At 33.5% G+C, this 12,546-nt stretch overlaps 2 protein-coding genes across 3 annotated transcripts in view; one reads left to right on the top strand and one right to left on the bottom strand.

Moving 5' to 3' along the window:
* LOC127728439 (cyclin-dependent kinase 12-like) overlaps positions 1–7,141 on the bottom strand; it is a 31,360-nt gene extending 24,219 nt beyond the window's left edge. The window contains exon 1 of the mRNA XM_052235793.1: positions 6,055–7,141. Coding sequence (XP_052091753.1) covers positions 6,055–6,659 — 605 coding nt within the window. The 5' untranslated portion in view covers positions 6,660–7,141. The remainder of the gene's footprint in view (positions 1–6,054) is intronic.
* LOC127728468 (inositol polyphosphate 1-phosphatase-like) overlaps positions 7,142–12,546 on the top strand; it is a 30,830-nt gene continuing 25,425 nt past the window's right edge. The window contains exons 1-2 of one of the 2 annotated variants that reach the window (XM_052235864.1): positions 7,148–7,197; positions 12,309–12,427. The gene's annotated coding sequence lies outside the window, so the exon portion shown is untranslated. Of the gene's footprint in view, positions 7,198–12,308; positions 12,428–12,546 lie in introns of both variants that reach the window. The other variant, XM_052235863.1, reaches the window with a different exon arrangement.

The following is a 12,546-nucleotide window of genomic DNA, read 5'->3' as shown; positions in this document are numbered from 1 at the left end:
TCATTTGATAAATTAATTTTTAAAATAGATTAATGGATGAAACCATCCTGATAGTCCAAAAGTTATCAGGGCACAAGCCATAAGTCAAGATAAGTAAAATTGATTGAATGCGCAAAACATAAAATTTTCATTTATAAAGGGCCATGACACAAGAAAGGTGACAGTGACGCCACCCAGATTCAAACTTGATCTGTGTTTGGTGGTAATAAGCATTGTGTATAAGTTTCATAACATTTGAAGGAAGCAAAGTCAATTTGGAGTGAGTAAACGGTATATATTCAGCAATTTTTTCCATTCATAAGGGCCATATGATAACTCAAGAACGGTGAAAATGACACCACCAAAATTCAAACTTTCATCTGTGTTTGGTAGTACATGTGTAATTAGGCCCAACTAAAATATATGTGTGATTGCGGTTTCATGAAAATAAAAAAATAGTCAGTACTTTTTTGTTGTTGCATGATATTCACTTTAAAATATGATATATCTTATAATTAGTGAATGATTCTTAATGATACTTTAATGTCTATTAACAACCAGATAGAATGATACCACAATCTTCTTGCCGAAAGCCAAATCTGGTTTTCAATTTTTTTTCTCTCCATAGTATGTTTGTTTGCATACATGTAGAAATATGGCAAATATCAATCAAATGTACATGTAAGCATGACTACAGATGCTCAATACAGAGAAAGCCCCAGCTTTCTTTTAATCAAAATGAGTGATACTACATGTAGGTGGGAAAGAAACTACAAAGATTAGAAAAGGCAAACTTAATTGTACTATTGGGGTTACTATACATTTGGTATGCTCCTAGCTGGCAGACGAAAGGAAACAACACTTTCTGTAGCAAAATGTAATACCAATGAGCCGATGAAGGGGGATAACATGCTTTATGGATGTGGGATATAGGTCAAAAAGTGGGGATGTGAGATCTAGGGGTCAAAAAGTGGGATGTGGGATATAGGGTAAAATAAAATGCTCCGCAGGGGCGCAGCTTGATACGACCGCAGAGGTCGAACCCTGAACAGTTGGGGCAAGTATGGACACAACATTCAAGCTTGATACAGCACTGAATTTGGATTTTAATTAAATATTTGACACAGCATAGGTTTCTGACACAGAATGAAAGCAGTCTTCGAATTTAGCCACAAGTCCGACGGTCCTGGCCAGTAAAATCGGCCGCGGACTTGTCAAATTTGTTGTTCAAAAGTCCGACTGGGCTTGTAGATTTTTCGGTAGTTGGTACGCTCTTTGCGTCTTTGGTAATTAGTGATACCAATAAATCGGTTTCTATTTTGTGCTTTTTCACATGAATTAAACGTATTGCGATTAATACTGGATCGAGACATTGTATATTAAATGACAGATCATTGGTTTCCTTCCCCCTAACTTATATTCCCCTGACAAAAATGTTTCTTCGGCAATGTACTGGCGGAGCTCGTCCGGGGAAGCCGTTTTAGCCCCCCGCCGATGAAAATGTTAGGAAGAGAAAGTACGACGCTACATGGTCGCGTCAGTTCCTTTCCAGTTGGTTAGAAGGTAGGCCGTGGTTGATGTATGATGAGTTGAAAAACAAAATGTTCTGTTCATGGTGCACAGAACATAAAATGGATTCCCAGGTAGTGACAACTTTAAACTGGATACTATTAAAATTCACGAGAAGAATAAGAGTCACAAATTTATTGCTCTAAATATGAGAAGCCTGCAGCTGAACCATCAGAGGCTGAAAAATGTTACAGCATTCTAGACAAGGCACCTTTTTTCTTAATTTTTAACAGCATTCTAGACAAGGCACCTTTTTTCTAAATTTTTAAGAGAATAAAATTATTATAACAGCTACAATGTACTTTTTACTTTTTTCTCCAATTGTCAATGTTATTCCTATTAAATTTATCTTTCAAAACATGACACTCAAAGCTCTCAGAATGTAGGATTTTGCATCAGAGGTGATAATAATTTGTGTGGTCTTGTAGAATTTTCTGGGGACTTGTAAAAATTTATGAACCACAAGTCCTACTGACTTGTAGGTTGAAAAGTTAAGTGTGAAGACTGTGAAAGTGGTCTAAGAACTTTAAAATTTTTAATTTACCTATTCAAACCATATCATTATTATTTGCTTTTATATATAAATCAGAAATAACCAATTTAAAATGGAAAATTTTAAAGAAAAAAAAGGAAAAAAAAATCCCCCCCTAAATTTTTTGAACCCCCTTATGATTCATCACCCCCAAACTCAATCCTAGCCTTCCCTTTGTGGTATGGTACCTTGCAGTACAATTTCAGAGAGATCCATACACTTGAACACAAGTTATTGTCTGGAAACTAGAAAAATGCTTGTTTTTTGGCCCCTTTGGCCCCAAATTCCTAAACGTTTAGAGCAATTACCCCTAAACCTAAACCAAGCTTTCCCTTTGTGATATGGAACCTTGCAGTACAATTTCATAAAGATCCATAGACTTACACACAAGTTATTGTCCTGAAACTAGAAAAATGCTTGTTTTTTTGCCCTTTTATGGCCCCTAATTACTAAAATTTTGAGGGAATTACCCCCAAAATCAATCCCAGCCTTCTCTTTGTGGTATATATATATGGTACCTTGCAGTACAATTTCAGAGAGATCCATACACTTGAACACAAGTTATTGTCTGGAAACTAGAACAAACTGCTTCGCTGAGCACAGCTGGATACGCCCACAGAGGTCTAACTCTGAACAGTTGGGGCAAAAATGGACACAATATTCAAGCTTGATACAGGTCTGAATTTGGATTGTAATTAAATATTTGACATACATGTATTATAGGTTTCTGAATAAATGTAGTCAAAGAACTTGAAGTTGGTTATATGAATCGAATTTATATTCAATTAAAGATTTCTTGCTGTTGTGCAATACACTGTGCTGTTGCGCAATACTTAGTAAATCTGTTGTCAGACTATAAACAAATAAAATTTATAAAATTCTAAAGGGAGCTAAAATCAATAGATATAAACAGTTCACCAAAGTTTCATACGTATTGCTGAAAGCATTTTTGAGTAATTGTCTGAAAAATGGAAAATCCCCCCTTTTTTAATGAATAAACCCCATAATTCGGAAATGTAAAATCTAAAATTTATAAATTTCTAAAGGGAGCTTACATCAATAGATATCAACAATTCATCAAAGTTTCATGAGAACTGTTGAAAGCATTTTTGAGTTATTGTCCGAAAACTGGAAAATCTCCTTTTTTATGAATAAAACCCCATAACTCGATACGTAAAATCTAAAATTTATAAAAATCCAAAGGGAGCTCATGTCAATAGATATAAACAATCAACCAAAATTTCTTGCAAGTTGATGAAAGCATTCTTGAGTTATTGTCTGAAAACTGGAAAATCCCCCATTTTTTAATGAATAAAACCCCATAACTCGGAAACGTAAAATCTAAAATTTATAAAAAACGAAAGGGAGCTCACGTCAATAGATATAAACAATTCACCAAGGTTTTATGCAAATTGGTTAAAGTGTTTTTGAGTTAATGTCCAACATGTTGACGACGGACGAACGGACAGACAGACGGACTACAACGGTATACCATAATACGTCCCGTAAACGGGCGTATAAAAATGCTTATTTTTGGCCCCTTTTTCCTAAACTTTTTGGGCAATTACCCCCAAACTCAATTCCAGCTTTCCCTTTGTGATATGGAACCTTGTTGTACAATTTCATAAAGATCCATACACTTACACACAAGTTATTGTCATGAAACTAGAAAAATGCTTGTTTTTTGCCCCTTTTTGGCCCCTAATTCCTAAAATTTGAAGGCAATTACCCCCAAACTCAATCCCAGCATTCCCTTTGTGTTATGGAACCTTGTGATACAATGTCAGAGAGATCCATACACTTACACACAAGTTATTGTCATGAAACAAGAAAAATGCTTGTTTTTTGCCCCTTTTTGGCCCCTAATTCCTAAAATTTGGAGGCAATTACCCCCAAAATCAATCCCAGCATTCCCTTTGTGATATGGAACCTTGTGGTACATGTACAATGTCAGAGAGATCCATACACTTACACACAAGTTATGTCTGGAAGTTACAAAAAAGCTTATTTTTGGCCCCTTTTTGGCCCCTAATTCCTTAACTGTTGGTACCATTACCCCCAAAATCAATCCCCACCTTCCTTTTGTGGTATTGAACCTTATGGTAAAATTTCATTGAGATCCATTCACTTAAACTAAAGTTAGAGTGCGAAAACTAATGTGTCTTCTGACGACAACGACGATGCCAACGCCATACCAATATACGACCACAAAAATTTTTTTGCGGTCGTATAAAAATGGGATCCGGGAAAAAGAAGGAAAAAGGTAGGAAGTGGGGAAAAATTACAAAAAAAAACAGAAATTGGGAAATAAGCACCCTGTGTCACCCCTCCAATGAGGCCTAAACAGCAAGGCCCAAAAAATAAAAGTAGGTGTGTTTCCAGTTGCATGGCCAAAAAATAGAGAGTGGGTACATTGTACACTGTACAAAGTGTAGTTCAGGATTTTTTTTTTTAATAATTTTTTTTCTTCAATCATGAAGTGTTTTGAACCGTCATCCCAATGTTTTTGAATGTGAAACTGTCATAAATGTTTGTATTTCAGGTTTATGGTTGCATTTCATCAACCCTGCGAGCATACTAGTTAAAAGCCAGCAGAGAAAATTAGGATCGGTCAGGCTTCAGGAAACACACCTAAATTATTTGAGAAAAAATATCCCACCGTGGGTGCTTCAGGTAGGAATTATTTGAATCTTGAGAAGAAAAAAAAAGAAAAAAGAATTAAATACCACTAAATTAACAACAACACTTTGAAGTACATTGCAACTTTTTTTTGTCAACATGTTTCGCCGATTAGATAGGCACCTTCAGGACCTTTTTCTGAAGTATAGGAAAATAGTAACAGGTATGTGACGTCATATTCATGTACATGTATTGTTTATTGTTGATGTTGCTATAGGATACTGTGTGTCATGATGTTATGTAGAACAGAAAGAGAATAAAAAATAATACAATGAAAATGAAATTATTAAAATTCAGAGTTAATCTATTACTGTTATAATCTTACATGTACATGTATTTATAAATAAAATGTGTTGTAAAATAAATCAATGCGTAATATGGATGTAAGTATAATGTCAGTGCACAGTGTCTATATAATTTTTTTTCCTAATTTGGATGACACTTTTTACATGTTTAAGGCACTTCGAAATTCCCTACCATTAAATAAGAATTATAATAAAAGCTTTTTTGCTTGTTCGCGCCATTTAAATTCTATCTGGGCTACCAAAATTTGAGTCTCTAAAAAGAGTGGTGGCCCAAATTTTTTCATTTAGACCACCAAGGTCAAGAAATGAGTTTTGAGTACTGAACCCAGTGTGCATAAAATTTGCGGTAATTCCCTTTCCAGCATTTTTGCCGTTTTTAAAGTTTTTTATGTGAATTTAGGCATACAATGTACATGTATGCAATAAAAAAGTAATGTTCTCGCTAATCTTTTAGTGTTCTCGAGTGGTGAAAATACCAGAGGTCAGCTGGAGAAATACTACTTAAAGAGACAAACCAACCCTACATGTATGTTTGATTGTTGATCTTAAACTATTTTATGCCATGCCTAAAAATATTCTCAAAATTGCGATTTGTCTATCTCAAACATGACGACAACAAACTCTGCTATTGACCAAAAAGGAGCCTGTTATTCAGTTGTCGTTGGTTCATATCATATTAGTTTTTTGTAAATAGAATTGTTGTTATGCACTAGACTGTCCCCTCTTTTGAATTGTTTCTCATTTTTCGTGCTCAATTGTTGGAGCCTTTCATTGCTGACTATAAGATATACATGGGTTTTTCTCAATGTTAAAGGCTGCACAGTGACTTCTAATTGCTAACATCAACATCATGTTGGGTAATTATCTCATTGGCAATCATAACATATTTCTTTATTTATATATATATATACATTGTACTGTATCTAAAACATGTAGTTTAAAACTTATAAAATATGTTCACCAGGCTTTTTCAAAATATTCATTCCTTACCGTGATTTCTTCCTCCCATATGGACTTGGTGATCTTGATCTGTATCTTTTTCTCTCAGGACTATATCCTCTAAAAGACTGACTGTATGCTTTAGGTGGTTCAGCATATGCTTTAGGTTTAAGAACTTCTGTGTAAGCTTTTGGTGGTCCATATCCTTTTGGATAAGGTTCTGGAGAATGATGCCTTTTTTTCAGTTTACGAGAGCTGCTATTGTTATACGATGGTGGTGGTGAATTATTTTCAACTATAATTGGAGAGTCACTACGTCCTTTGTGGTATGATCTATTCGGAATTCCTGGAGATATTTCTTGTTTAGTTTCTCTCACAACAGTCCGACTAGGTTCAATAGGGGACGCAGGTGCTTGAATATCTGAATCTGAACTTATGTCATCATATGCAACAATAGATTTATTTACATTTTTAACTTCGGGATTACTTTCTTGTTTGTCTTTGGATTTCTTGTGAGATTTCTGTTTCTTCAGTTTCCTTTTTTTATCTCTTTTCTGACTTTGCCCATGCGCTACATGTTCGTCGTGTACTAGATGCCTGTATGCTCTTGCATCGTATTCATCAAAGTAGTGATCATCTGGATGTTTTTTAGGCATAATAGATTATTTAAAAAAATCAAACCATATCAAGAACTCTTCAGTTATCTCCACTTGCCACGAATATTCCTCGCAAGATGTCGTCCGAGAACGCCCAATATTAGCGGAATATTAGTCTACCGTGTTAACAACTTACAAGTCTATATACTTAAATAAGGTCCATAACAATGTGTTACTCCAGAAATAAATAGCTAGTCAACGAATTTCACTACAGCAACTGATCAAATGTCCAACTTGACGTTCTTCCGGTTTATGACATTGTTCTTCAATACATATGCATATAATCGACTATATAACTAGATATTTCGAAACCAGCAGTAAAAATTTTTGTGAATTAAAATAAGATGACAATCAAGCTCGTTTAGATATGTCTATTTTTGATTGATGGCCTGTGAATTTTTAGATTGAACATGATTCAAGCCAAACTAGTTGGATCATGTCATTATTATATTTGGAAATTTGCTACATTGCATTCTGGGTAAGGGAACACGAAGAATGATGACGTATTTCTCAGTTGTTTCCTGAATAAGAATAATTTGTAGGTGATAAAAAAGATATTTTGAAAGCCACTGTATACAAAGAGCTTGTCCTGTCAAACATTAACTAAAATATATCAGCATAAACTCAGCCATTAATGTATGACAATTTATTTCGTATTTATCTGCATTAAAATGGATAAAAATGTTGCATCTTGCTAAGTAATTTTATGTTCAATCATAAAATTCATATCCTTGATCTGGAAAGACTTCCATCTGAGCCTCCCTGGTTGACGGAATAAGCAAAATATGCAGGTAAGGGAGGTTCAATGGAAGTCTTGCCTTTCATCTTGACATCCATTTCTATTCCTGTGCTTGTGTAAAGCAAAATATGGTCCCCCAAGACGATATTTCATGACTTTGTATCATGAAATTTTGTCCCCATCTATGAAATAGTGTCCAGAGAAGGACAAATTTCCATATGAAATTTTGTCCATATATAGACAATATTTCATAGATGAATAGTATGAAATTTTGTCTTGTTAAGGATTATGTACCCTTTTGTTGTTTCAGTCTGAGACTATTATAGTAGTCTCAGTTTCAATGCTAAACTCATGGAAATATTATAGAAAAGCCACAACCATTCCCCTTGTACTGTAATATATAGAGAATTTTTGCATGCAGCGCTAGCAATGATTTCCTTAAAACAAGTTTATTAATTAAGATATTGGTTAAAACAAATAATAAGTACATTGTAACGGACTAATGCAAGTGCACCTTAAGTTGGGTGGGTCTTTTCACCACCGAACACCACCGAACACCGCCGAACACCCAAAAAAATCATCAACCACTGAGAAAATCAGTGATTTAATACAATTAAACGGTAAAATCAATTAAATTACGTCTAATTTAACAATTTTTTAGATGTTTATATGCATCATTTTTCTGTTAAAGTCGATTATCAATATAATCCATATACAGTCAGGGGTACTACTTGTACAAGTAATCTTTATTTACTTGAAGAAGTAAATAAAATATACTTATACAAGTTAATTATATTGTTTGAATAATCTCCCCTTAATTTTCTAAAAAATTTACTTGTATAATAAGTAATTTTTTTTTACAATCCCACAAAAATTCTCAAGTTTGAGATGTAAAATCATGCCTTTAACAATTTTTCTCAGGTTAGCTCATAATTTTTGATAAGAGTTCAATGTTTCATCTCATTAATTCAACAAAGAAACTGATTGAGCAAAGATCTTAAGTATGTGCGCAAGGCCTTCAAAAATTGCTCCTTGGGGGCTTGTAAATGAGCAGTGTTCTAAAGATAACAGACTATGAGATTTTCATTGTCCATGAAATTACACTTAAATGAATAGTAAAGACATCTGCAAAGGACAGACAATTCAAAATTCTGTTAGAGCAAAGAAGTTCTAAGAATTCAAGAAAAGAAGATAGGATGACTTTTTTACTTGTATAAGTAAAAAAATCTGAATGTCTAAGGGACATAACTAGGCCAAAAAATAATTTACTTATACAAGTAAATAAAATACACTTGTATAAGTATCCTACAAATTTACTTATATAAGTAAATTATAATTACTTCTTCAAGTAAATAAAAATTACTTGTACAAGTAGTACCCCTGACTGATATAAAGAAAAACGTCTCCGGATTCATCACTATTTTTCCGGATTACATTGTGTGTGTATAAGAATCATTTGACATCAATAACTGATGAAGGATATTAGTTATATACCCGAAATATTGAACATTTGTTCATGTCTCTTTTCTTGTTATTGGTACAACTATTTTATAAAAGAAGAAAAAAAATTATTTGAGGTGTCCAGTGGTGGTTTGCAGAGTTGTCGTGTTATAGACTCTCCTTTTCTGTTCGATGTAGATATTTGTTCTCTTAACCTTATTATTTGTTGAATTAATAACTTAAATATTATATTTAGGTCACATTTATAACAATAAGAGTTAAAAAAAAATAATTTTTGGGGTGTTCGGTGGTGAAAAGACCTACCGCCTTAAGTTCTAGATGCACTTGACTTTAGTGACTCAGCACGAGGCTTTTTGGAATGTTCAGGTTGTTCAGGACTTTTTGTAAAAAATATACACTAGCATATCATGGACAAACAAGTGAGTAATCTTTGTTTAGAATTTTATAACGAAAATCTTTGTATTAAAGTCTGTGGATTTTCTGCAAAAATCTTGGCTTTATTTGCCACAAAAACCCCACTTTCTTTTAAATGCAATAAAACAATAAATAATAATGCTTTGAACGAAGTTTCCCTTTGGTATATGTACTAATTGGCACATCTCTATAAATCATTATCTTTGCTGTTTTGATATAATGGCACTTTGAAAATTTCATAATACACATGGCTACAGAAGGGGTCATAAACCTTAAATGGAGGTTATTCAGGGTTATATAATCAGTCAGGGGACTTACTTAAATGAGTGATTTTCTAAATCACTGATTCAAGTAACATTATGTCCAAAAAGGTTGGAAGTAAGAGTTGTCTTTCTTTAATAATCACCTAGTACAAATTAATCACTAGACTAAGTGATTTAATTTTATTGTAGCTTTAAATATAGAATACTAATGATCCAGGGACTAATTATGTTGCTAAAATTATCAGAACCAACATCTGTGTTGATTGGATGACCGGGTCATGTCAGGTGATGACCTTGTACTAAATCTAGGATAATGTCATAAAAATCACTTGTTTAAGTATCATACCTCAATTTCCTTACAAAAAATCACTTCTTTAAGTATCATTATTGTAATAACCCCCACTAATTTCAACACCCCGAACAGTGAAATTTTGATCGCGAACACTAGAATTTTATTACATAATCTATAAGATGAAACCTTGAATTTTACAGGAAAAATACTCACACTGCTGGGAAAAATCTGTTAAGAAAGTATCAGTTCATTATGTAAAGCCACTTTTATAGCATTTTTTCAACTAAAATAGAATTTGCAGCTAAATGATTGCATCAAAGGCATAAACCTTGCTGCTTAAAAGAAGCAAAAAGTTCATTTTTTTAGCTCACCTGACCTGAAAGGTCAAGTGAGCTTTTCTCATCACTTTGCGTCCGTCGTCCGTAAACTTTTACAAAAGTCTTCTCCTCTGAAACTACTGGGCCAAATTTGACCAAACTTGGCCACAATTATCATTGGGGTATCAAGTTTAAAAAATGTGTCCGATGACCCTGCCAACCAACCAAGATGGCCGCCATGGCTAAAAATAGAACATAGGGGTAAAATGTAGATTTTGGCTTATATCTCTGAAACCAAAGCATTTAGAGCAAATCTGACATGGATTAAAATTGTTTATCAGGTCAAGATCTATCTGCCCAGAAATTTTCAGATGAATCGGACAACCCGTTGTTGGGTTGCTGCCCCTGAATTGGTAATTTTAAGGAAATTTTGCCGTTTTTGGTTATTATCTTGAATATTATTATAGATAGAGATAAACTGTAAACAGCAATAATGTTCAGCAAAGTATGATCTACAAATAAGTCAACTTGACCAAAATGGTCAGTTGACCCCTTAAGGAGTTATTGCCCTTTATAGTCAATTTTTAACCATTTTTCGTAAATTTTTGTAATCTTTTACAAAAATCTTCTCCTCTGAAACTACTAAGACAAATTTAACCAAAATTGTCCACAATCATCATTAGGGTATCTAGTTTAAAAAATATGTCCGATGACCCTGCCCGCAAACCAAGATGGCCGACATGGCAAAAAAATAATACATAGGGTAAAATGCAGTTTTTGGCTCATATCTCTGAAACCAAAGCATTTAGAGCAAATCTGATGGTATAAAATTGTTCATTAGGTCAAGATCTATCAGCCCTGAAATTTTCAGACCAATCAGGCAACATGTTGTTGGGTTACTGCCCCTGAATTGGTAATTTTAAGAAAATTTTGCAGCTTTTGGTTATTATCTTGAATATTATTATAGATAGAGATAAACTGTAAACAGCAATAATGTACAGCAAAGTTAGATCTACAAATAAGTCAACATGACCAAAATTGTCAATTGACCCCTTAAGGAGTTATTGCCCTTTATAGTCAATTTTTTACAATTTTCATAAATTTTGTAAATTTTTGTAAATTTTTTTTCAAAATATTTTCCACTGTAACTACTGGGCAAAGTTCATTATAGGTAGAGATAATAGTAAGGAGCAAGAATGTTCAGTAAAGTAAGATCTACAAACACATCACCATCACCAAAACACAATTTTGTCATGAATCCATCTGTGTCCATTGTTTAATATGCACATAGACCAAGGTGAGCGACACAGGCTCTTTAGAGCCTCTAGTTTCAATTTTACTAATGAAAAGATATTATCTAAACCTATGCGTTTAAAATTTTGGTAAAACTACAAAATCACAATTTGTGACAAAACTTCGAATTTGCTACTTAAATAAGTGATTTAAAAATCACTTATTTCAATAAGTCCCCTGACTGATAATGTGTATATTGAGACAATATTTTATAAATGGCAGTGCTCGAAACGTTTTTTTTTTTTACCCTGGTGGTCCGAATGAAAAAAATTGGGCAACCTTTTTTTCAGACACTCAAATTTTGGTAGCTCAAATAGAATTTTAATGGCCCAAACAAAATACAACAATCTTTTATTAATTTTTAATAACTAAATACATGTATAACCCATATATATATATGTAGAATAAAAAAAACGTATCATGAAACACTGGCATTTATTGCAGTTTGAGGAAGAATGTGTACAAGTATTCAATGTTGCACTAATATTTGTGTATAGCAAACATAAAAGTGTAGGAGACATGCTTACTAGATCAAAGTTAAAGACTTAAATATAAAATTATCAGTTACATTGGACACCTGTTGATGGCAGATCTGTCATAATATCTATTCATGACGAATTCAGATATGAATATATCAATATATACATGAATAATTTTCATATTTGATTATACATGCATGTATTAAAAGTAATGCATCTCAAGCATTGTCAAGTAGCAGTTGTCTCAGAAAAAAAAACAAAAAAAAAACAGTATATGCCAAAACACATAACAGCACCAGTGGTGATGATCCATAGCCTGACCGGTTACGGTCTTTCACAGACCTTCCTCAGAGGCAGAATTATGATTAATAGTTGCACCCTATTTATATAGATCCGGTATCCGGCGGATAAGAGTTATCTGGTGGATAGTGGTGACCGCCGGATAATATAGTTATCGGTATCTGGGGGATCCTTTCAGCTAAAAATCCTGTGGAATTTTCCTTTTTTACGGTAAACTATATATAATGTTACGGTAAACACTTTTACCTAATGGTATAACCCAAATTTGGGCTTCTACATTGTGGTACAGGGTGTCTTCATTGTAACTTAAGTACATGGTAGTCACATAG

This window comes from Mytilus californianus, unplaced genomic scaffold, assembly GCF_021869535.1.
Source record: "Mytilus californianus isolate M0D057914Y unplaced genomic scaffold, xbMytCali1.0.p SCAF_2, whole genome shotgun sequence".
NCBI lineage: Eukaryota > Metazoa > Mollusca > Bivalvia > Mytilida > Mytilidae > Mytilus > Mytilus californianus.
This window is presented reverse-complemented; position numbering and strand designations above follow the sequence as displayed.